General features: G+C 49.3%; 1 protein-coding gene across 2 annotated transcripts in view; it reads left to right on the top strand.

Moving 5' to 3' along the window:
• The window catches only part of LOC149359184 (uncharacterized), a 43317-nt gene extending 22621 nt beyond the window's left edge, over positions 1 to 20696 (top strand). The window contains exons 5-12 of one of the 2 annotated variants that reach the window (XM_089568989.1): positions 142 to 213; positions 441 to 515; positions 2191 to 2337; positions 3899 to 3997; positions 4884 to 5016; positions 6639 to 6724; positions 9400 to 9639; positions 19153 to 20696. In XM_089568989.1, coding sequence (XP_089425115.1) covers positions 142 to 213; positions 441 to 515; positions 2191 to 2337; positions 3899 to 3997; positions 4884 to 5016; positions 6639 to 6724; positions 9400 to 9639; positions 19153 to 19302 — 1002 coding nt within the window. In that variant the 3' untranslated portion in view covers positions 19303 to 20696. The remainder of the gene's footprint in view (positions 1 to 141; positions 214 to 440; positions 516 to 2190; positions 2338 to 3898; positions 3998 to 4883; positions 5017 to 6638; positions 6725 to 9399; positions 9640 to 19152) is intronic. The other variant, XM_089568990.1, reaches the window with a different exon arrangement.
• Positions 20697 to 21435: the final 739 nt, after the last annotated feature.

Genomic DNA, 21435 nt, shown 5'->3' with positions numbered 1-21435 from the left:
TGTTTCGTGCAGTACTGAAGAGTCTATTCCCGTCAAACAAAGATAACAAAAGGCAGTTACAGGCATTCTAACCTCTCCTTCTTTCAGGAGGTAATTAGAGAGCGCTTCTAAATGCTTCCGTCACTCTTTACCTGTTTCTAGATGACGTACTACCGGCCGCAAGGAAAAAGGTGCAAGATGGTCGTGGAGGCAGACGCCTTCTCAGGAGGTCTGGTGAGTACACTCAGAAACGATCGCACTGAGCACGTGTAAATCACAAATCCTATTCAACGAATGGGGACAAAAATAAAATTCAATGGTCTCCTCATCAGCCAAGCTTGAATTCTTGCAGTAACTATACATATAGTCTAGCTGACGACGCATCCTGATCAACACTGCAATGGGCATTGATGAGGGGCAGTAAGCGAAGCTCTACCTACGCATTTTTTTTTCTTCTCCAGTTTGCTGCCGAGTCCCAAGTCAGCCACCACGGCCTAGATATGGAGACTGATCTCATCCTGCTACGCCCCCGAAAGGTACGAGATCATCGCCTTTTACGCAGCATATCCTCAATGCGTCGTGAACTAGATAAAGACAAAATCTGCGTGAAATTCAGACTGACTGCATAGGTGAAACTCTCTATCGACTCCTGACTTCACGGTGCCTCTAGTGCAGACGAAGGCACAGAGCGCCAGAAGAAATCTGTGGAGTGTGCGGAAGGGATTGTGTCGTTATCATGCGGTGCTACACAGGTCAGACCGGGAGGTGGACCGAACACAGGAATAATTCCAGTGAAACAGTGCGCGCTGTCAAGCACACGCGCTGCCCGCACAGCACAAGCTGCATTGCATTCATTAGTGCCAATCAGTGCCGGATCACTTTATGCCGTGTCAATAATGTATACGAGACCACAAACGCATACTTTTCACAGAGATGCTATTATGCGAGATCCATAAAGGAGCCCCGCGAAACGAAATAACAGCGGTTCGAATAATACCGGCGGACGAGTCCACGGGCACAAGATGCGCGCAACGAAAGGGGAGGCAACTAAGTTGCAGCTCGTAGTTCCAATGCGGTGTTCACAATGTACACACTGGCCGTTCCCACCAACGTCGCGTGGCAGCAACTTCGGCAAACGCTCTAGTGTCACAAAACACCTTTCGGTCAAATGCCGCTGCACGCGACGCGCTCCGAATGCCAGCGTGAACACATAAGGAGTGATGCACATCTCACATACTAGATAAAAATACATAATAGATAAAAAATACTACCAAAACAGAAACGAATACGGCAGCACCAACACAACACTGTCAAAACAAGTGAAGGGAAGGATACGGGAAACATGTAAGGGGAATGCTAGTTCCCCCAGAGACTCTAATGAGATCAATGACGTCATAACTAACTTGTGAACAACTGGGCCTGACTTAGACGGTATGCTTACTTCGATTGTGAAACAGGTATCTTCAATCACAGCACCTGCATTAGCATACATAATTTATTTGATATTTTCGTCTGGCACCTGTCCTGACCATATCTCGACAAAATCACCAGAGTTCACTCAAAAATGTTTAGCCAACTACGGGCTCACTCAAAGTCACACTCACAGAGTTCCGGGCTCACTCGAACTCATGAAATCAAGCTCATTTGGGCTCACAACTCACTTGAGCTCACTCAGAATAGCGATTCATCCGGGATGAGCCAGTCATTATACGACTCACAACTCACTCGCTCATTTCGACTCACTCATTATGATTACGACTCATTTGGACACAATGATATCGACTCACGACAAATTTTGGCTCACTCGTTTCGACTTACAACTCATTTGGGCTCATTCACTCATACTGACTGACGCCACATTTGGGCTTACTCATTTCGAATCTTGGTCACATCAGCATAAAAATGCGCTGCGTAATGTGGGCCCGAGGAATGTAAATGACCCGCGACAAGGGATCTCGGGCCGGCCTTCGGCGCAAATTCAAGATGAAACGCGGTCAAAGCGTCCGACACATCCCCACGCGGCTCATTACCGCACCCGCGTAGACTAAGCCAGGGGCAGGACGCCGTCTCCCTGGCTCCGGTCATCCACAGGATGACCGGAGCCAGTGAAGCTAGTGAAGCTTTTCGCGAGCCTAGTGAAGCTTTTCGCTTCAAAAACATCCGGTCGAATATCGTGCCTAAGCGACTTGCACTTTCTGTCCCGCGGCGTAGGGCGAAGCACTACTCAGGGAAGAGGACATCTACGAGCTCATCGAGAGAGAGGGCGAGACCGTCGCCATGCTCCTCCTGAGCGGTGTGCAGTTCCACACCGGCCAGGCCCTGGACATGCGGGGCATCACGGGCGCCGCCAGGGAGAAGGTAACGATGGAGCTGCAGCAAACCAGCGCATGCGTGAACGACTGCTGCCCGTCAGTGAATGGGGGTTTAAGAAAATTTGTTTTTACTGCGAAAGCACTTCCAGCTGCATTCTCGGCGAAAGCCGTGGGATGAGCGAAGGCTCCTGGAAGGTCACGTGACTTAATTTGCGGGGGCTGTAAAAACAGCTGTGAACAGATTTCGCAACAGCCCTGAAGGTTGGGGATGTTATTACGGCATACCCTGACATCGACCATGCCCAAATATGGCATGGCTCGCCCGAAATTTGAGTTTGAAGTGACCTTGGCCAAAAACTGAATTGCACGTTAAAGGTACCCAGGTGGTCGAAATCATTCCGGAGTTCTCCACTACGGCACCTCGTCTACTTTCGCTCCCACCTTCCTCCCTTCCCTTACGACGCGGTTCCGGTGTCTATCGAGATATGCGAGACAATAACTGAATTTTTCCTGATAGGTGGTATTGCACGTCCCAACGTAGCCAATGCCAAAATATGGCATGGACCAGTCGAATTTAGCCTTTGAAATGACCTTGGCCGAATTTGACGGCCAGCGAATCTGGGCGCGCTCGGTAGGAACTGTTTAGTCTCAAAATATAAATGGCCCACCTCAAAAAAAGGGGGTGGCTCACTACTAAAATTTGGGTGGCAAACCACCGAAAATTTGAAAATTGACCTAGCTTCGGAACCGACCTCGGACACCCCCAGAATGGGTTTGGTCCACCCCAAAATTTGGGTAGAAAGTGTGCGTGTATATATATATATATATATATATATATATATAGAGAGAGAGAGAGAGAGAGAGAGAGAGAGAGAAGCCAGCAGCCACAGAAAACAACGGACACAGGTTTTTAAATTTATTTATTTTAAGAAAAACAACCACATGCCGCCGGTGGGATCCGAACACACGACCTCCGAATTACGCGTCCGGTGCTCTACCTCTGAGCTACGGCGGCGGCTGTCATATCTGCTTTCGGGGCTATTATGTTTACAAATAACCTAACCTTGAGAGCATATATATATATATATATATATATATATATATATAAATTCTCTGAATCTTGTGAGAAGGCTGCACGGTTAAGAAAATGTGGCAGAAGGCTGGTTTAACATTCAATGTGTTTCTACTGATGTATTACAGGTAAAAATATCCTTATAACTTTTTTCGCAAAGCACAAACTTTGGTTCTGAATTTTTGCGATGCAGTGTCCGTTGACATATATAGAATGAGAAGAAAATTTCATAGAAGTTAAGTGCCAAAAAACAAACGGATTCAAGATTGATAAAGCAGTCGTGAAGAAATCTGCTTCACAAGGCAAGTGTCTAGGCAGAAAACCGAGGTGGACAAAAACGCCTATTGTTCGACCACAATGCACAGCCACTCAGGTCCATGAAACTTTTTTTTTTTACCTGGTACTTATATACATAGTATTCAAACGCCAAAAGGATCAGAGAGAGATTACTGCAGCTATAGCCTTTGAATTGGGGCTATGGCGAGTGCCACCTAGCTGTATATTGAAACATCTGTCGTGTGCGCTGTCACCCCAGGGATGCGTTGTGCTGTGGGACATCGCACACTCTGTCTGCAACGTGGAGCTGAAGCTGAACGAATGGCAAGTAGACCTCGCCGCCTGGTGCACGTACAAGGTGGGTGAAAGGGAGAAAGCGAGGCTCGCCCGACTTGTTACAAGTAGCCCGGAAAAAAAAAATCCTCAGATTTTTTTTGTGCTGGACGAAGAGGTATTTTCTATCCCGGCTGAAATATCGTGAACACTAGCGCGCTCCTTTCCCCACATGGGCCAGACCCAACAGGAGGCGCAGTGTTGTTCCGCTCGGGGAATTTTCCGTGTTCCAGGGAATTTGAGGTATCAAAAGGTGACGTTCAAAACACTCCGCCGGTATTTCAACATGTACTAGGACACTTCGCTTGCCATTCCTGTTTACTCTGTCACGTTGTTGTTTTACCCTGACTGTACCGCTTGCCTGTATTCACTCTGATTTGAATTTCATTTGAAGCAAAAATGTGCTTAATTTATCTGTTACTTTCGCTAAACTCATTGCCATTGCACATGAATGTTCCATTGCTCTTGTAAGTGCTTTCTAGCTTCGTTCTAACACATTTTCTGTATAATTTTATGGTAGTTCTTATGTAACTGCAGATGCTTTCATGTTTGTTCTATTTTTTTTTCTATTTTTTTTTCTTTGGATGAGACATGCCGTTTCATTGCGCCTATGATGCTGTCAAGTGTATAGGTGGGCCTCCGGCTTTGTCAAGTTGTCGCTTGTGACAGCTTTTACTGCGGGTCTCCCGCGCCATGTATTCATTAGGAGCAAATAAAACCATTATTATTATATTATTATTAAAATTGGCGGAAAGGAAATTTTCACAGTTTCAGGGAATTCTAAGAACCGAACTTGTGTCACTTTAGCATGCTTTTAAAAGCAGCCTATTTATTTGCGGGCCATGTGCAAAAATCAAGGCCGACAGTGTTGTCTCATGAGTTTTCTCTCTTTATGGTCGAACGCACCCCAGTACATGAACTGCGGTCCGGGCACGACGGGAGTGGCTTACGTGCGCCACGAGTTCCGCAAGGCCTGCGGCATCCTGCCGGGGCTGAGGGGATGGTGGGGCAACAACATCAAAACCAGGCTCGCCTCCGCCCGGCGTGAGTGCGCGGCTTTCGGGCTGCGGTCTGCTTTTATGCGAAGCATATTAACGTAGGTTTCGGGCCTTCGCGCGACGCCCGGCGGTGGCCACCATTGACCTTGAAGTGAGATCACATGATGTGACGTCACGTGATGACGTCACACCGGCTGCAGATGGGGCCTCATATCGCGCCGTCGGACGTCGCCCGGCGGAGGCCTCCACGCTTCGGTTCACGCCGTCGCGCGCGACGCGGCGGCGGCGCCACCATCGCTGCATCACGTGATATGTGACGTCACGCCAGGGATGAAGCGGCGCGCGCCCGCCGTCGCGTCAGTTTCTGTGCCCGAAACCGCGCCAGCGTCTTTGCGCCGGCCGTGTATGCGGTCAAGATGCCTCCAAACGCTAAGGACTTTAATAATAGGAATGCAAAACGAAGTGACGTGCAAACCAAGAGTCATGCATTTACGGACCATAAGAGTGTGTTTGTCGGGCTGCAAAGAATAAAGTACGACGATTAACCTAAAACCACGTCTCCGTTACTTAGCCCCGTCCACACTGAGGCAGCTGCTTAACATGCTTCGCATACACTGGGCTTAACCTTGATAAGCCTCCATTTTTTTTTTCCTCTCTTCAAAAATAAATGTATGGGACAACGGGTCGCAACGTACCTCAATCAAGTAGCTGCAACCTGAATGCATCTTGAGAGTTACAGCAGACCGGCAACGCGTCGTAAAAAAAGAAAAGAAAGGAAGAGGGAAGGGAAGAAAGAAATAAAAAGATGCGACAGCTTACCACAGCGAAGGAAGCTTATAGTCTAATGAACACATTTTGAAGCGCGTTTTTTTGTTTTTTTTTACATTTGTTGCGCTCCTCCATTTCAGACTATCGCGAGAAACAAATTGCTTATGGCTGAAGGAAGAATGATATGTGAACAGTTGTTCTGGTTAAATCACAAAAAAAAATATATCTCGTTGTTCGCTGCAAGGACTCACATTGAACCTGAAATACCGAATTCCTGCAGTGGAAAGGGCGAAGCAATCGATGGGAAAAAAAGGCAGTAAAAATGGTGAGAATGTAAAGGCTTCAAAATGCTGGCGCCATCGTTTCTTTAAACCCGCTTTTTCGCTTGCATTAAAAGAGATTTCTTTCTCAAATTTGGAGACGGCCGAAAAGCTCATAGTCTTCGTGTGATCTAGGGGTTGTTAGCGAGGACAGGATGGCCGTGTTATCGAGTTTGCTTTAGGAAGGCGGAAAAAACCGTATTTAATTATTCGCTACCCATCCGCCCAACCTGTCGTATTGATATTACTTTTTCGTAGCAAAACTACACCGTGTCCCCGAAGGTGGAGTTTTTGATGAATATGGACCTTGGCCTCATGTTATTGTTTAGCAGAAAACCGGCGCCACCGATATCCAGCACGGGGGACAGGCTGAAAGGAAGCCTATACATCATGACGTATTTAGCAGCAGAACACTGTAGTCGCTAACCGCGACCACGTTGCCTGAATATAAAGTTTTATTCGGCAAAACTTTTTTGTCTGCTCATGACGAGCGCTCTCAGATACACCTCTTACGGTCACTCACAGAGTGGCAAAATTCAAGCAATGCGTATGATGTACAGCGTTGATACGAACTTTGCAGATTACGATCCCAGCCCATCGGCGGACATGTTCAAGATCTCCGCTGGGTCCAACGTCCTCATAGCACCAATCCTGACGAGCCTGAAGGTAATCCTCAGCGCGGGGGTTACGGATAAGCTCACGACGCAGTACTGTTAACGACAGCGGCAAGGCAGACTGACGACGGCATCAATGCTATCAAGGAATCTCTGCAGCATTTTGAAAGCCCTCTTCGCGAACACCAGTCGGTATACACACAATATCGTGTGTCAAGAAACCTGCTCGCGAAGCGCTAACTTTGTGTAATTTACACAATATGGCCGAATAGCTCATTTAACTTTAGGCCCAAACATGGCTTCGATATTAAAACTTCATAACATTCGCGGGCTTCCTTCGGCTTAAATTTTTAACCTTAACAAGTAGGCATAAAGAAAATAACCCCTTGTAATGACATCAGGCACACAAAGCATTTTTTTTTGTTTTTAAAGTATAAGGTGCGGTTACGTAGTATAACCTAACCTAACCTAACCTAACCTAACCTGGGGTATTTCGTAAACGTTACTGATTGCTTTTTGTGTGCTGGACAGTGTTTATAACAGAACTAAAGCGGAATGGCTCCAGTTTCCTACCGTTGACAATAATAAACGAATTAATTGACAATTATTGCACCTTCAAAGCCGTAGTGTGTATACAAACATGCAGACTTACATACTCTTAGTCCGAATCATTTCCAGCACTCTCGGACAAACATTTTGAAAATTGGAAAGAATTTGTAAGAAACTTTTATGAAAATATTGAAGGTTCATTGTTCTCATGTGCAGCAAAATCTTTCTTTTAAGTGTTTCCACCGATCACATCGAACCAATGGGGAACGCTTTTGACGACAGCGAAAACGTTAACAGAAATAAAATGTAAGACTGCCGTCGGGTGACCTGTGGACATATTGACTGTTGTAGTGAAATCTTACATTATATGAAAGAATCGTGTTCATTAATGGTTTCCCGCTCAAAATTGCTTTTGTTCAGAATTGTTGGATGGGTTTTACGAAAAGGTGCAAAACCCTATGGTGCCTTTTTTGGCGCCTTTTCGTAATAATGTCGAACCAACTCGCCTTCCAGTCCGTGTTAAGTCACAAGTAGGAACTCTGGGATTGATTGATTGATTGATTGATTGATTGATTGATTGACTGATTGATTGATTGATTGATTGATTGATTGATTGATTGATTGATTAATTGATTGATTGATTGATTGATTGATTGATTGATTGATTGATTGATTGATTGATTGATTGATTGATTGATTGAAAACATCTTTATTTACTGAATATTCTCGGAACATCTGGGTGGGCCGCCTAGTCCGGTAGTCCACTGGCTGCTGCTGCTGCGCTGGCCCTCCCCACCAGCCAGTGCTTACGGTCCGTGCACAGATACCTGGTCTTGAGCTTTTCCATCAACTCTGTGTCCATGCCCGGGATGGTGTGTACGATCTTCGTGAGTCTGTCTGTAGTGGCCGACTTGCTGCTGCTGGGGTCGATTAGGACACGTAGGAGCTTCCAAGTCTTTGACACACCTGGCTTCCCCTGAATACCATCGCAGAGCGAACTCCAGTTCTGTCTGGTTAAGGATATGGCATAGGATTTTGCCTTTTTGTTTATATCCTCTATTTTTTCTTGACTTTGCGATTAAGTCTGGGAAGCCGAGTTCAAATCGTTCACTGTGAATGAACCAGAGCGAACCAAGGCAAAGGACAAGGAAGCACGCGCAGGAAGTCCTTTTTCTTGGTTCGCGCTGTTTCATCCACAATGAACTGTTGCCGACTTGCCCAGGTTTCCATCGTACTTCAAAAGTATACTGGACATGACGTGTGGGCTGCTTGCCGCGGAGGAAGCGGAGGCGGTGAACACGACAGTGCGCCCCGCAACTGTTCTTTCTCCTCGTCCGTGCTTTGAGCAATTCATCCGCCAATTCGGAGAGTGGAGTGGAGCCGAGTGGTTATTGCGACGGGGAAAAAGATGCGCAGCGCTTGAAACTGCCTCTTGACGAGAGCACGTTCGCTACTACGCACGGGGCTGGGGACAGAGGATAAAAGAGATATAGCTCGAGCATCTCACGTCACGAACACAAAGAGACTGCTGTGCAGGCGACCCGTGTTGGGGGAAGCGCGGAGCAGAATGCGATGCTGATGCATTTCTACGAAGGAGGAGGCACGGCGAAATTCTGAGCACATGCCCAGTGCCAGATATCGAAACATGGGTTCAATGGGAGTTTCCATCATTGCAGAACTTCGCAACATCTCAGGCTTCACCAGTTCCCACCTTACGGTTTTGGTGCCCACGTCGCGAGGAGCTGGATCTTAAAACATAGCCTACCGGTAGTTCTTGAAACTAAAATACACTATGTTCCAAGTTTTGTTCGATTATAATGTTTGGTGTGTGTGTCTGTAGGGTGGGGGGCACACCTCTGTATACATATAATTGAAGTAATTGAAGTCCCTCTTTTTCTAGGAAAAGGCGGCAAACGTTAAACCGCCCAAACTGGACAGACACAGCACCATGAGGTGTCACACAGGACACACAAGTCTTCAATTTATGCGGCCTTCTTTTTGGCGCTCTTTGGAGAAGAAACATTTAAACCAACTCGCCCAACCGAAGCCACACAAGAGCTGCGTCAGCAATTGAATTTCAGCCGATGTCCGCTAGTTCTTCCGTTTGCATTGCGTTTGTTCCGTGAAAAGGCCTTTCCGTCACATAACTGGTTAACTCTTCCCCGTTCTCTCTGCCAGATATTCACCGAGATGGGAGAGACGAGGCGGTTGCGCAAGCAGTTCCTTCTCACCGGGTACCTGGAGCTTCTGCTGCTGGACGAGCTGTGCGCGAGCGACGTCCTCGAGGACAGCACGCGTCCACTCCACTTGGTAACGCCCTCCGACACTGATCGAAGAGGAAGCCAGCTCAGCGTTCGCCTCGCCGCCGCCTACGACCCTGCATCCTTGGTCCAACAGATGCTGCGCCGGGGTATCTTTGTGAGTATAGCCTGTGCGTGGGGAGTCGAAGCAGTGGCGAAGCGCTTCGTACTTTAAGTAGTCGCCCCTCCCTTTCTTCTTATTAGCGCCGCCGCGGTGGCTCAGTGGTTATGGTGCTCGGCTGCTGACCCGAAAGACGCGGGTTCGATCCCGGCCGCGGCGGCTTGTATTTCTTCGGAGGCGAAATTCTAGAGGCCCGTGTACTTTGCGATGTCAGTGCACGTTAAAGAACCCCAGGTGGTCGAAATTTCCGGAGCCCTCCACTACGGCGTCCCTCATAGCCTGAGTCGCTTTGGGACGTTAAACCCCATCAAACCAAACCAAACCTTCCTTCTTATTAATGCGATGTCGTTAAAGGCTCCGTTGTGCAGAAAATCAGGGTTTAGTTGTTGTGGGCGTTGGCTTTGAGGGCAAAAAAATCACAGGCATGGATCAGGCAGGTGGTCCCCAAAGAACAACGTAGGAGGCAGGTGGGTCACCTTATATAGGTCACGTGACCTTGCGGCATCCTCACGACCTGCCCACCGGATAGTGATAAAACTGCCCACCATGGAAGGTGGCCGTTAAATTATTGGCTGGCCGCTCGGGAAGAGCAACCTGGCCCTCACAAGGCACACTGCTGGTCCGAGAATCTGCAATCGCAGGGCCATCGCTTCACCGCTGCGCCACTGCGCCAGGGGTCGTATGAGGAATCCCAGGGACCTATGAATGCTAAACAGAGAATGACCAATTCCTCATGTGTGGGCGTTACCTCACTAAAGCTATCGCTTCACACCCTTAAGGCGGAGCTTAAGTGCCTCCCCCAATTTTTCGTGTCGAGTTCCTGAGCAGACTCCAACACTACATTTCTCACAGCTGAAATCGGTTCTCGTTTCTGAGTTATTCCTCTCTTTACATTCTTCAACTGGCCAACAAGCTTTCACTCCGGTAGGATGTAATAGCGCACCACTTATTAACCAACCTGTAATTCCCCATCGCCCGGTCTGTGCTGGTCATTATGACATGAAACATGTGTGCTGGACTTGTCCTCGAGCCCAACCATCGCCACACATCATTTTCCCATGCGTCGTTATTAGTTGGCTGGGTTGTTCTATGATAATAAATTGAGCTGAAATCAAAAAGAAAAATTGCTGAGTGAATTTAGTTGAGATGCAGTTGACTCTTAGGCGATTGATTTCCTTTTGAGTTGGCATAAGGGCGATCGTTCTGTTCGAGGGCAAGTCCAGCCCATGCGTTGTGTGCCTGGATACCACCACAGACTTGGCAATGGGGGAATTCCAGGTCGATTAACGTAGCCGAATACATGTAACATTGGCGATATTCATCATCATCATCATCAGCCTGACTACACCCACTGCAGGGCAAAGGCCTCTCCCATGTCTCTCCAATTAACCCTGTCCTTTGTCAGTTGCCGCCACTGTATCCCTGCAAACTTCTTAAACTCATCCGCCCACCTAACTTTCTGCCGTCCCCTGCTACGTTTGCTTTCTTTTGGAATCCACTCCGTTACCCTTAAGGACCAGCGGTTATCTTTCCTTCGCATTACATGCCCTGCCCAAGCCCATTTCTTCCTCTTGATTTCAACTAAGATGTCGTTAACCCGCGTTTGTTCCCTCACCCACTCCGCCCGCTTTCGATCTCTTAACGTTACACCTATCATTTTCCTTTCCATAGCTCGCTGCGTTGTTCTTAACTTAAGCTGAATCCTCTTTGTTAGCCTCCACGTTTCTGCCCCATAGGTGAGTACCGGTAGGATACAGCTGTTGTATACTTTTCTCTTCAGGGATATTGGTAAGCTACCATTCATGATCTGCGAGAACCTGCCATATGCGCTCCACCCCATTCTTATTCTTCTAGTTATTTCCCTCTCATGATCCGGATCTGCGGTCACTACCTGCCCTAAGTAGACATATTCTCTTACTACTTCCAGCACCTCGCTACCAATGGCGAACTGCTGTTCCCTTGCTAGGCTATTAAACATTACTTTGGTTTTCTGCATGTTAATTCTTAGCCCCACCGTTCTGCTCTGCCTGTCTAACTGATTGATCATGCTTTGCAGTTCTTGTCCTGAGTGGCTTAGCAAGGCAATGTCATCAGCGAATCGCAAATTACTCAGGTATTGTCCATTAACTCTTATCCCCAACTGTTCCCATTCCAGTCCCCGGAATACCTCCTGTAAGCAGGCAGTGAAGAGCATTGGCGAGATCGTGTCTCCCTGCCTGACACCTTTCCGTATTGGAATTTTATTGCTGACTTTATGGAGAACTATAGTAGCTGTGCAATCGCTATAAATATCTTCCAATATTTTCACATAGCACTCTTCTACACCCTGATTCCGCAATGCCTGCATGACAGCTGAGGTTTCCACTGAGTCAAATGCTTTCTCGTAATCAATGAAGACTATATATAGCGGTTGGTTATTGTTGTGTCCCCTTATTGCTTTTGTGTGTGTAACGACAGTTCGCATCCTCCTCCTAACGACCACTCAATCCTCCTCCTAACGACCACTCAATCCTCCTCTAACGACCGCTTGCCCCTCGTCGCACGCTGTCGCCGGATGCCCCCCCACGGTGCGCCCCCGCACCCTCCTCCTGTTCTGGGAAGCCACTCCCTCCCGTGGACGCTTCTCCGCTCCCCCCTTTCTTCGGGCGGCCAGTTCGGCTCCTGCCTCGGTCGACGCTGGTCGCACCCTCATCGGCTTTAAATAAACGAAGTCTTAAAGTACCGTGTGCGTCTTTCGCTGCATTCAACACAGCGACCGGACACGACAGTGGCGACGAGAAAGTGGATTCGACCCGCGCTACGCAACGCTATTGACAAGCCATGGCTACGCGAGGGTTTCCCAATCAGATACCAGAGTTCAACGGCTCATCGTGGTCATCGTGGGTTGGACGCCTTCAGTTCTACTTTGAAGCTAACAACATCACAGACCCAGCCTTGAAGAGGGCCAACCTGCTGACGCTGTGCGGGGAGCAGACTTACGATACTGTCTGCGCCCTTATTCAGCCAAGCACACCAGCGGCAGTGTCTTACGACGACATCGTATCAGCACTGCAAAAGCACTACGACCCAAGGCCATCCGAGGTCTACAGCCGGGCTCGCTTCCAACGACGAGATCAACTGGAAGGAGAAACTGTGAGCGCCTACGTAGCCGCGCTCAAGAAGCTCGCTGCCGACTGCAATTTTGGAACGCTGTCGACAACAGCTACCGGGCAGGAGGGAGACGCAGCTTCTTCTGCTAACACCACCATGCTTCCCTTGGACGTGATGTTACGCGACAGATTTGTGTGCGGACTGAGTGACGAGTCACTGCAGCAGCGCCTGTTCGCTGAGAAGGACCTCACATTCAGCAAAGCTTACGACATCGCCGTTCGAGCGGAGAGCGCCGGTCACCAGCAGAGAGGGATTCGCCGGAACACCGAGCCGGTACACCAGACAAGCAACCAGGTGCGCAAGCCTTCTGTTGTTGTAAAATCGGTCAAAAAGGCACAACGCTGCTGGCGGTGTGACGACCAACACAACCCCCAGGGATGTCGATTCCAGTCAGCCACGTGTAATTTTTGCCACAAGCGAGGGCATATCGAAAGAGCATGCATTACGAAACGGAGACTTGCCAAGATAAAGTCACCTTCCCAGCCTAATCACAGCGTCAACGCCTCAGAGAATACGCCGCTATCTGATCTCCATGGAACAACATCAGCAACACCATCTGTGTTGTACGACCTGAACACCATGAATCTCGGCACGCGACCGAAGATTTTTACAGAAGTAAGCGTACATCACCAGCTGATTAAGTTCGAGGTGGACTCCGGCGCAGCCTGTACTCTGATCAGTGAGGACACGTTCCGAACTTCATGGCCATCTGACGCACCCGCCCTGCAACAAGACGACACGCACCTGCGAACGTGGTCAGGACAGAATCTGCCACTATTGGGCTCTGCCAACGTGCAGGTTAACTACAACGGCCAGACCCATACGCTACCTCTGCTTGTTGTGAAGGGCACAGGATCAAGCCTTCTAGGGAGAAATTGGTTTTCTCCACTAGGCGTGATGATATGCGGCAAACATCAAAACGCCGATGCGCTAAGCCGTCTGCCACTAGACGCAACTGTTGACGAACCATTTCCACCAGGAGACGTTCTGATGTTCGAAGCACTGCCAGAACCTCCGCTTACAGCAGGCACAGTTGCAGCATCTACGCAGAAGTGCGCAGCTCTCCGGCTAGTTTACACAGCTGTTCAACAAGGCAACGTGCATAAACTCAAAGGGGACAACTTCGACGCTTACCGCAGGCGAGCTACAGAGTTGAGCACCCATCGCGGCTGCATCATATTTGGGTCCCGAGTTGTGATGCCGAGAGAACTACGCGCACAAGCTATGTCTCTCATCCACGCCGGACATCGGGGCATCGTTGCAATGAAAAAGTGTGCCAGAAGCTACATGTGGTGGCCTGGCATTGACAACGACATCGAAACAGTGGTGCGAGAATGCAAGCCTTGCCAGAGCAGCCGGAGCGCCCCGCCGAAAGCTCCTGTCCCAGAATGGGAAAAGCCAGACACACCATGGCACACACTGCACATTGATTTTGCAGGACCAATTGAGGGCTGCACTTTCCTTGTGGTCGTAGATGCCTACACAAAGTGGCTTGAGATAAGGCAAATGGGACAGACGACTTCGGCAGCAGTCATTGACAACCTCCGATCACTATTTGCAACGTTCGGCCTGCCGCGCAAGGTAGTGTCGGACAACGGAACACCGTTTGTGTCTGCGGAGATCCTCAAGTTTTATCGCGACAACGGGATCTCATCAGTTACATCGGCCCCCTACCACCCAGCGACAAACGGACAAGCCGAGCGCTACGTAGCCGAGCTAAAACGCGCCCTTGAAAGAGATCAGACAGGCTCGCTGCAGCGCCGCCTTGCGCGCTTTCTCTTCAAGCAGCACACGACGGTTCAGAGCACAACAGGCGAGACCCCCTCGAAAATGATGTTCGAGCGTGAAATGCGAACCCAGCTCACAGCCATCCTCCCCGAGCCAAAGGCAGAGACGTTCCGGGAAGAAAAAGCAATTCCGCGCTGCGGCACGCTTAATGAGGGGCAGCGCGTCCTCGCCCGACAGTTTCTGAAAAAGCCACGCTGGGAGGAAGCTACAATTGTCAGACGCATAGGCCTGCGCTCTTGGCTCGTCAACATACATGGCACAGTAGCACGCCGACATCTCAACCAGCTGCGTAGATTTACGACGCCGTCTGAGAGCTGTCCGCCAGCGGAGAGAACATGTGCACCATCTTCCCACATAGCCTGGCACCTCTTCCCGGAAGAAGAGACTTCGCCCAGGACAGACCTAGGAGACACAGCGAACAACAGCCAGCCTACAAGTGTTTCTCCCCCGAGCGCACAAAGCCAGCGCGCCTCCACGCGTGAGCGCCGACCCCCTGCACGATACCAGGCAACTTTCTAAGGGGGAAGGAAGTGTTGTGTCCCCTTATTGCTTTTGTGTGTGTAACGACAGTTCGCATCCTCCTCCTAACGACCACTCAATCCTCCTCCTAACGACCACTCAATCCTCCTCCTAACGACCGCTTGCCCCTCGTCGCACGCTGTCGCCGGATGCCCCCCCACGGTGCGCCCCCGCACCCTCCTCCTGTTCTGGGAAGCCACTCCCTCCCGTGGACGCTTCTCCGCTCCCCCCTTTCTTCGGGCGGCCAGTTCGGCTCCTGCCTCGGTCGACGCTGGTCGCACCCTCATCGGCTTTAAATAAACGAAGTCTTAAAGTACCGTGTGCGTCTTTCGCTGCATTCAACACAGCGACCGGACACGACAGTTATATTCTGCGCATTTCTCTATCACCTGATTGATAGTGTGAATGTGATCTATTGTCGAGTATCCTTTACGAAAGCCTGCCTGATCATTTGGTTGACTAAAGTCCAAGGTTGTCCTGACTCTATTAGCGATTACCTTAGTAAATACTGTTGTGACCGTACTTCGGACCACGTGGGCCCGATCATGCAGCTACCGTGAACATTCATCGAGGCCGACAACCCCGCGACGGCGGTGGGAAGTGGGATGCTTGGAATGCCCCTCCGAGCCTCAGCGGATTAGTGTAGCAGGAATGTCGAGCGCCATTGTCAGCAGTAACCCCAGCGAAATTCCTTGAGCGGAGGTGACCACTATAGCGGCGAAGGCCGGGGACGCGCCGGAGGTATTGTCCGAGCGACCACAGCGGAGGCGACGTGCCGGCGCCGGTCACGCTGGCGGATAATTGAAGAATTCTGTGTCCCCGACTCGCGTTCTGGGCGATCGGCGGGGAAGCAAGTTCATTCACCTGCTGGAAGACTTCAGGAGATTCCTTTCCCGCAGGGCTGGATGAGTCAGCATCTCCCCCTCTCATCGACCCAGCTGCGAGAGAGTGGAAAAGCCCGCACCTGCCCAGCCGTGGGTGGTAACAAGAACGTCCCCTTCGGTCCATCCGATTGGACAGTGCTCGTCGACCATTATTCCCCAGCCAGGGATCTGGGGAAACCGAACGATATTTAACTCGGCCGTGAGTGTGGCCGAGAAAAAAAAAGCCTGCTAGCTCCAGTCGACTACGGTTGACGAAGACGTTCCCCTTCCACTGAGAGCCATACTCAGTCCCGCTCTATGTAAATAATGTAAATAAGTGTATAAAGCGTTTTTCCTTCACTTCCCCTACTCCCCGTCTCCGGCCCACGTTCCTTCCTCCTTCGGCAATGCGGCTGTGATCCTGTACCCGATGCCTGGTGGGACACGCTACTAGTACGGCTAAACATATCAATACCTTGTAGGCAACGGACAATAAGCTGATTGGTCTGTAATTCTTCAAGTCCTTGACGTCTCCTTTCTTATGAATTAAGATAATGTTAGCGTTCTTCCAAGCTTCTGGTACTCTCGAGGTCACAAGGCATTGCGTATACAGGGTGGCTAGTTTTTGTAGCACAATCTCTCCTCCGTCCTTCAACAAATCTGCTGTTACCTGATCCTCACCAGCTGCTTTCCCTCTTTGCATTGCTCCTAAGGCTTTCTTTACTTCCTCCTTTGTTACTGGCAGGATGCCCCATTGCTGTGCTCGACTGCCTCCCTCAGTAACTTGATGATTAGATTCGCTACTGTATAGATTTTTGTAGAACTCTTCGGCTAATTCAACTATCTTATCCATATTGCTGATGACATTGCCCTGTTTGTCTTTTAGCGCATACATCTGGTTTTTACCTATGCCCAGTTTTCTCCTCACTGATTTTAGTCTACCTCCGTTCCTTAGAGCATGCTCGATCTTCTCCATGTTAAACTTTCTTATGTCGGCTACCTTGCGCTTATTTATTAACTTCGATAGCTCTGCTAGTTCTGTCCTATCTGTGGAGTTAGACGTCCTCCTGCTTGCTGCTGGTATCCTGTCGAACAATCCTACCACCTACTTCTGCGGCGCACTCTGTAACGATAGCTGTAAGATTATCATTCATTGTTTCAACACTACGGTCGTCTTCTTCAGTTAAAGCGGAGAATCTGTTTTGCAGCGACATTCTGAATTCCTCTACCTTCCCTCTTAATGCTAACTCGTTAATAGCCTTTCTCTTCACCAGTTTCCTCCGTTCCCTCTTCAAATCTAAGCTAACACGAGACCTTACCATTCTGTGGTCGCTACAACGGACCTTACCGAGGACCTCCACATCCTCTACGATGCCAGGGTGTGCACACAGTATGAAGTCTATTTCATTTTTAGTCTCACCATTGGGGCTCTTCCACGTCCACTTCCTGTTTGCTCGTTTGCGGAAGAAGGTATTCATAATCCGTAAATTATTTCTATCTGCGAACTCTACTAATAACTCTCCCCTACTGTTCCTAGAACCTATGCCATAGTCACCTACCGCCTTGTCTCCAGCCTGCTTTTTACCTACCTTTGCATTAAAGTCGCCCATCAGTACAGTGTACTGTGATTTTACTTTGGTCATTGCCGATTCCACATCCTCATAGAAGCTTTCAACTATCTGGTCATCATGGCTTGATGTAGGCGCGTAGGCCTGCACCACCTTCAGCTTGTACCTCTTATTAAGCCTAATTACGATAGCTGCCACTCTCTCGTTAATACTGTAAAACTCCTCGATGTTGCCAGCTATATCCTGATTAATGAGGAATCCCACACCTAGTTCTCGCCTATCTGCTAGTCCACGATAGCACAGTACATGCCCGCCCTTTAGTACTGTATACGCCTCATCTGTCGTCCTAACCTCACTAAGCCCTATGACATCCCATTTAATACCGGCTAATTCCTCCAATAGCACTGCTAAGCTAGCCTCACTTGATAAGGTTCTTGCGTTAAACGTTGCCAGGTTCAGTTTCCAATGGCGGCCTGTCCGGAGCCAAAGATTCTTAGCACCCTCCGCTGCGTCACAGATCTGACCGCCGCCTTGGTCAGTTGCTCCGCAGCTGCTGGGGACTGAGGGCCGAGGGTTAATTGGTTTATTCATGGAAGGTTATGGCCATGTACTACACCAGGGTGGCCAAATCCTGTTCTGGTGAGGAAGTGCGTTGTCGGTTCTGGTCACCGAAATCAGGCCGCACTCCAAGCCTGGGTATGCAATTCCATCGACACGCGGAGTTTTTTTTTTTTAATCCGGTGGAGAATTGCGTGGCACCGGGATTCGAACCCCGGTCCTCTTGCACGCGAGGCGGATGCTCTACCTCTACGCCATCGCTGCATTCTTGGCGATATTACATTAATAAAAAACATGGAGAACGCTTAAGCTTCGCCTTCAAGAATAGAACGCGAAAACGTTATCAGACCTCCGCCGCTAATCGGCAGCGCTACCTGCAGCCGGTTTACCATAGGGCACGCACCTCGTGGCCTGCTCCAAAGGAAGACGCGTCCTTTGAGGCTTCAGGGTTCCTCCCCGAAACAATGATACGAGCAAGTTGCAACGCGTTCTCGCGAGGAGGAGCAAACACAGGAGAGGACGCCGCAACCGGGCAAGGGAGCGTTCGTTCGGTGCGATAGAGACCTTGTGCTCAGTATATCGCAAAATAAAGCTGCTCTCAAATTTCACCTTAGGGAGGAACGCAAAAGGCACCCTTGTGCTGTGCGACGTCAGTGCACGTTAACGATCTCCAGGTGGTCGAAATTATTCCGGGAGCCCTCCACTACGGCACCTCCTCCTTTATCCCTTCCCTTACGGTGCGGTTCGGTTGTCCACCGAGGTATGTGAGACAGATGCTGCGCCGTTTCCTTTCCACACAAAAAAAAACCGTCATCATCATCATCATCGGCCTGACTACGCCCACTGCAGGGCAAATGCCTCTCCCATGTCTCTCCAATTAACCCTGTCCCACAAAAAACCAATTTAATTTAATTGAGTATCGAAACCTTTGGTAAGATTTTTTCCCCTCTTTTTACGGCCCCTGCTGCTGTCCGTGCATGCAACGCCCTACTGAAGTTAATTATGCGAAGTCAACCAGGATCGTTCATCGATTCTAGTTTTCTCTTCTTTCTGTCCTGTTTCAGTGCGATACCCCAGTGCTTTCCCTCCTCCGCTTCACACCAGTTGCTCCGTACAACTCTTTCGAAGAGGTCTACAAGTGTGCGCAGGCGCTGAGAGAGTGCTTCGCCGAACTGCCCTCCTGCAACGGGGTGTCCTACAACAACGGCCACTAGCAGCGACGCCGTCCATCAGGCGTCCACGCTTCCAACGGCATCGCCCACAAGTGCTGCTCCAGAAGGGGGCTCCCCCCGAACAGTTGGCCGCGACCGAAGAGAGACGCGTTCAGGCTCCATCCATCGATGAAAAGCTCGCGAGTGAGCCTTCGTCTAGAACGAATACGAGAACAAATAAACAACCATGAGCAGTATAGTTCGGGACAAGTGATGTCTAGCGCATGCTTTTCTCCTTTCTCATACGCGTCGAGTGAATCCTATAGAACCGAACTTTCCGCAAAACGCGAACTTTGAAGACACGGCACACTGGAGGAAGTGGTGAGGCCGAGTATCGAACCCATTACTCAAGAGGAAAGGCCTTCGAGAGCAGAGCAGTCCTTTGAACACCAAGATAAATCGCGAATTTTTGTATTCCCAAAATTCAAGAGTTTAATTCACTTAGAACGAAAGGGCTATTGTGAATTTACGCGGAGTGGTCACTGAGCAGCACCATATACCTATATCGATGTAGGGCAGGTGTCGAAGTCTGCCGGTGTTGGTAGAAAGCATTCTCACAAGCACACCTGCGGGCTGCTGTACTGCCGAGCGACTACTTCATCTTGGTTTCAAAAGCCAGCGTACACCGAGCAAATTCAAGTTTTAAGTCACCAACGCATGGAACATGCAGCACACCGGGCATTTCAGGGAAGTAAACCTTAATTGGATAGTGAGGACAAATCGATGTTGGCCGACGCCGTTTGATCACAGCCTACTCTCAGTAGAAACGGAGCATTTATGGGTTATAAGAGGCCAACACATGAAAGACAGGAACCACATGCAGTTTTCCTAAAATAAATACAATGATATCTAGTGCACTCTTCATTTTTGTTTTGTTAATTTTTTTTTTTTGCGAATCGCAGTTTATGCCACATTGCCATCCATCTCCGGCCGGTAATCACGGGGTACCAGTGCAATCGACGCCTTTACTACGAACGTCACGAGCACGGTGCTGTGGGAAAAATAAAAGACCTTCCAACTTTAACTGCGAGTTCTGAGACATGATTAGGTGCTCTGGTGCCGAAACAGCGCCACCCCACAGGGGCCTCAAAAAGAGCCAAAATTCGAACAAGTAGTCCTCGACATCCGTTTAATCTGAATGAGCCTAAGATAAGCCTTGGAGACAACCATTCACGGCAGCACATCCTATACGATGCACGCAAGAGTGGGCATGGATGCATGCATGCCCCGTGGGGACCTAATTGCATCTACAGCTGAATGCGAGGAAAGTAGAGGTCGAGCTGCAAAGACAGCAGAAGAACTGCAGATTGGGATAGTTGGTCGTGACGAGTGACGAGCGAGGTCTTTGCCGTTGTGGAAACAACGTTGTGGAAACAAGCCTTGGCAATACCTCGCTTGACTAGTTCAGAATGATTAGAGTCAAAGGGTAGGAGCCCATTTTTTGTTCTTGGTGAGTACATCCAGCACACATGTGAAAAAAAAGTTGCTGCCACACCATGTCAACGGGTTGTAGCCCTATGGCTGCGCTCGGGTGGATGCCAATGAGTAATTACTCCCTTATTACAAATCTACTCCACCTTCGGGGATTCCCCTAAACATTTGACCAACACTGTTCCCACTTCGAGTTATTGATCAATTCGCTCTCGCCCTACCATAAGCTTGCCGTCCCGGTTAGCTCAATTGGCAATAAAGAAAAAAAATCCCGGTTAGCTCAATTGGTAGAGCGACTGCTCCGGTGAAGCGGTGGTCCCGGGTTCGAACCCCGGACCAGGACGAATTTTTCTTTAACTACGAAGTTTCTGAGAAAGCTGTATAGCTTTCCTTTGTAGCCCTATGGCTGCGCTCGGGTGGATGTCAATGAGTAATTACTCCCTTATTACAAATCTACTCCACCTTGGGGGATTCCCCTAAACATTTGACCAACACCGTGTCAACTAGTGTCGCAACGTAAGCCAAATGCCTGTCTGATACAAGTTTCCCAGCAGAAATGTTGAGAGCGGTAGCTGAATCAGTATTAAAGGAGATGAATGGCGGGTTCAAGAAGGGAAACAGTGATGCCACTGACAAAAGGAAAAAAGTTCAAGTCACGCCTTATTTCCACAAAGTGGCGCACAATGTTAAGAAATTCGCCGGGCG

This window comes from Amblyomma mixtum, chromosome 2, assembly GCF_055824585.1.
Source record: "Amblyomma mixtum isolate Tamu chromosome 2, ASM5582458v1, whole genome shotgun sequence".
Taxonomy (NCBI): domain Eukaryota; kingdom Metazoa; phylum Arthropoda; class Arachnida; order Ixodida; family Ixodidae; genus Amblyomma; species Amblyomma mixtum.
The sequence above is the reverse complement of the archived record's forward strand: the minus strand, read 5'-3'. Positions and strand labels throughout refer to the sequence as shown.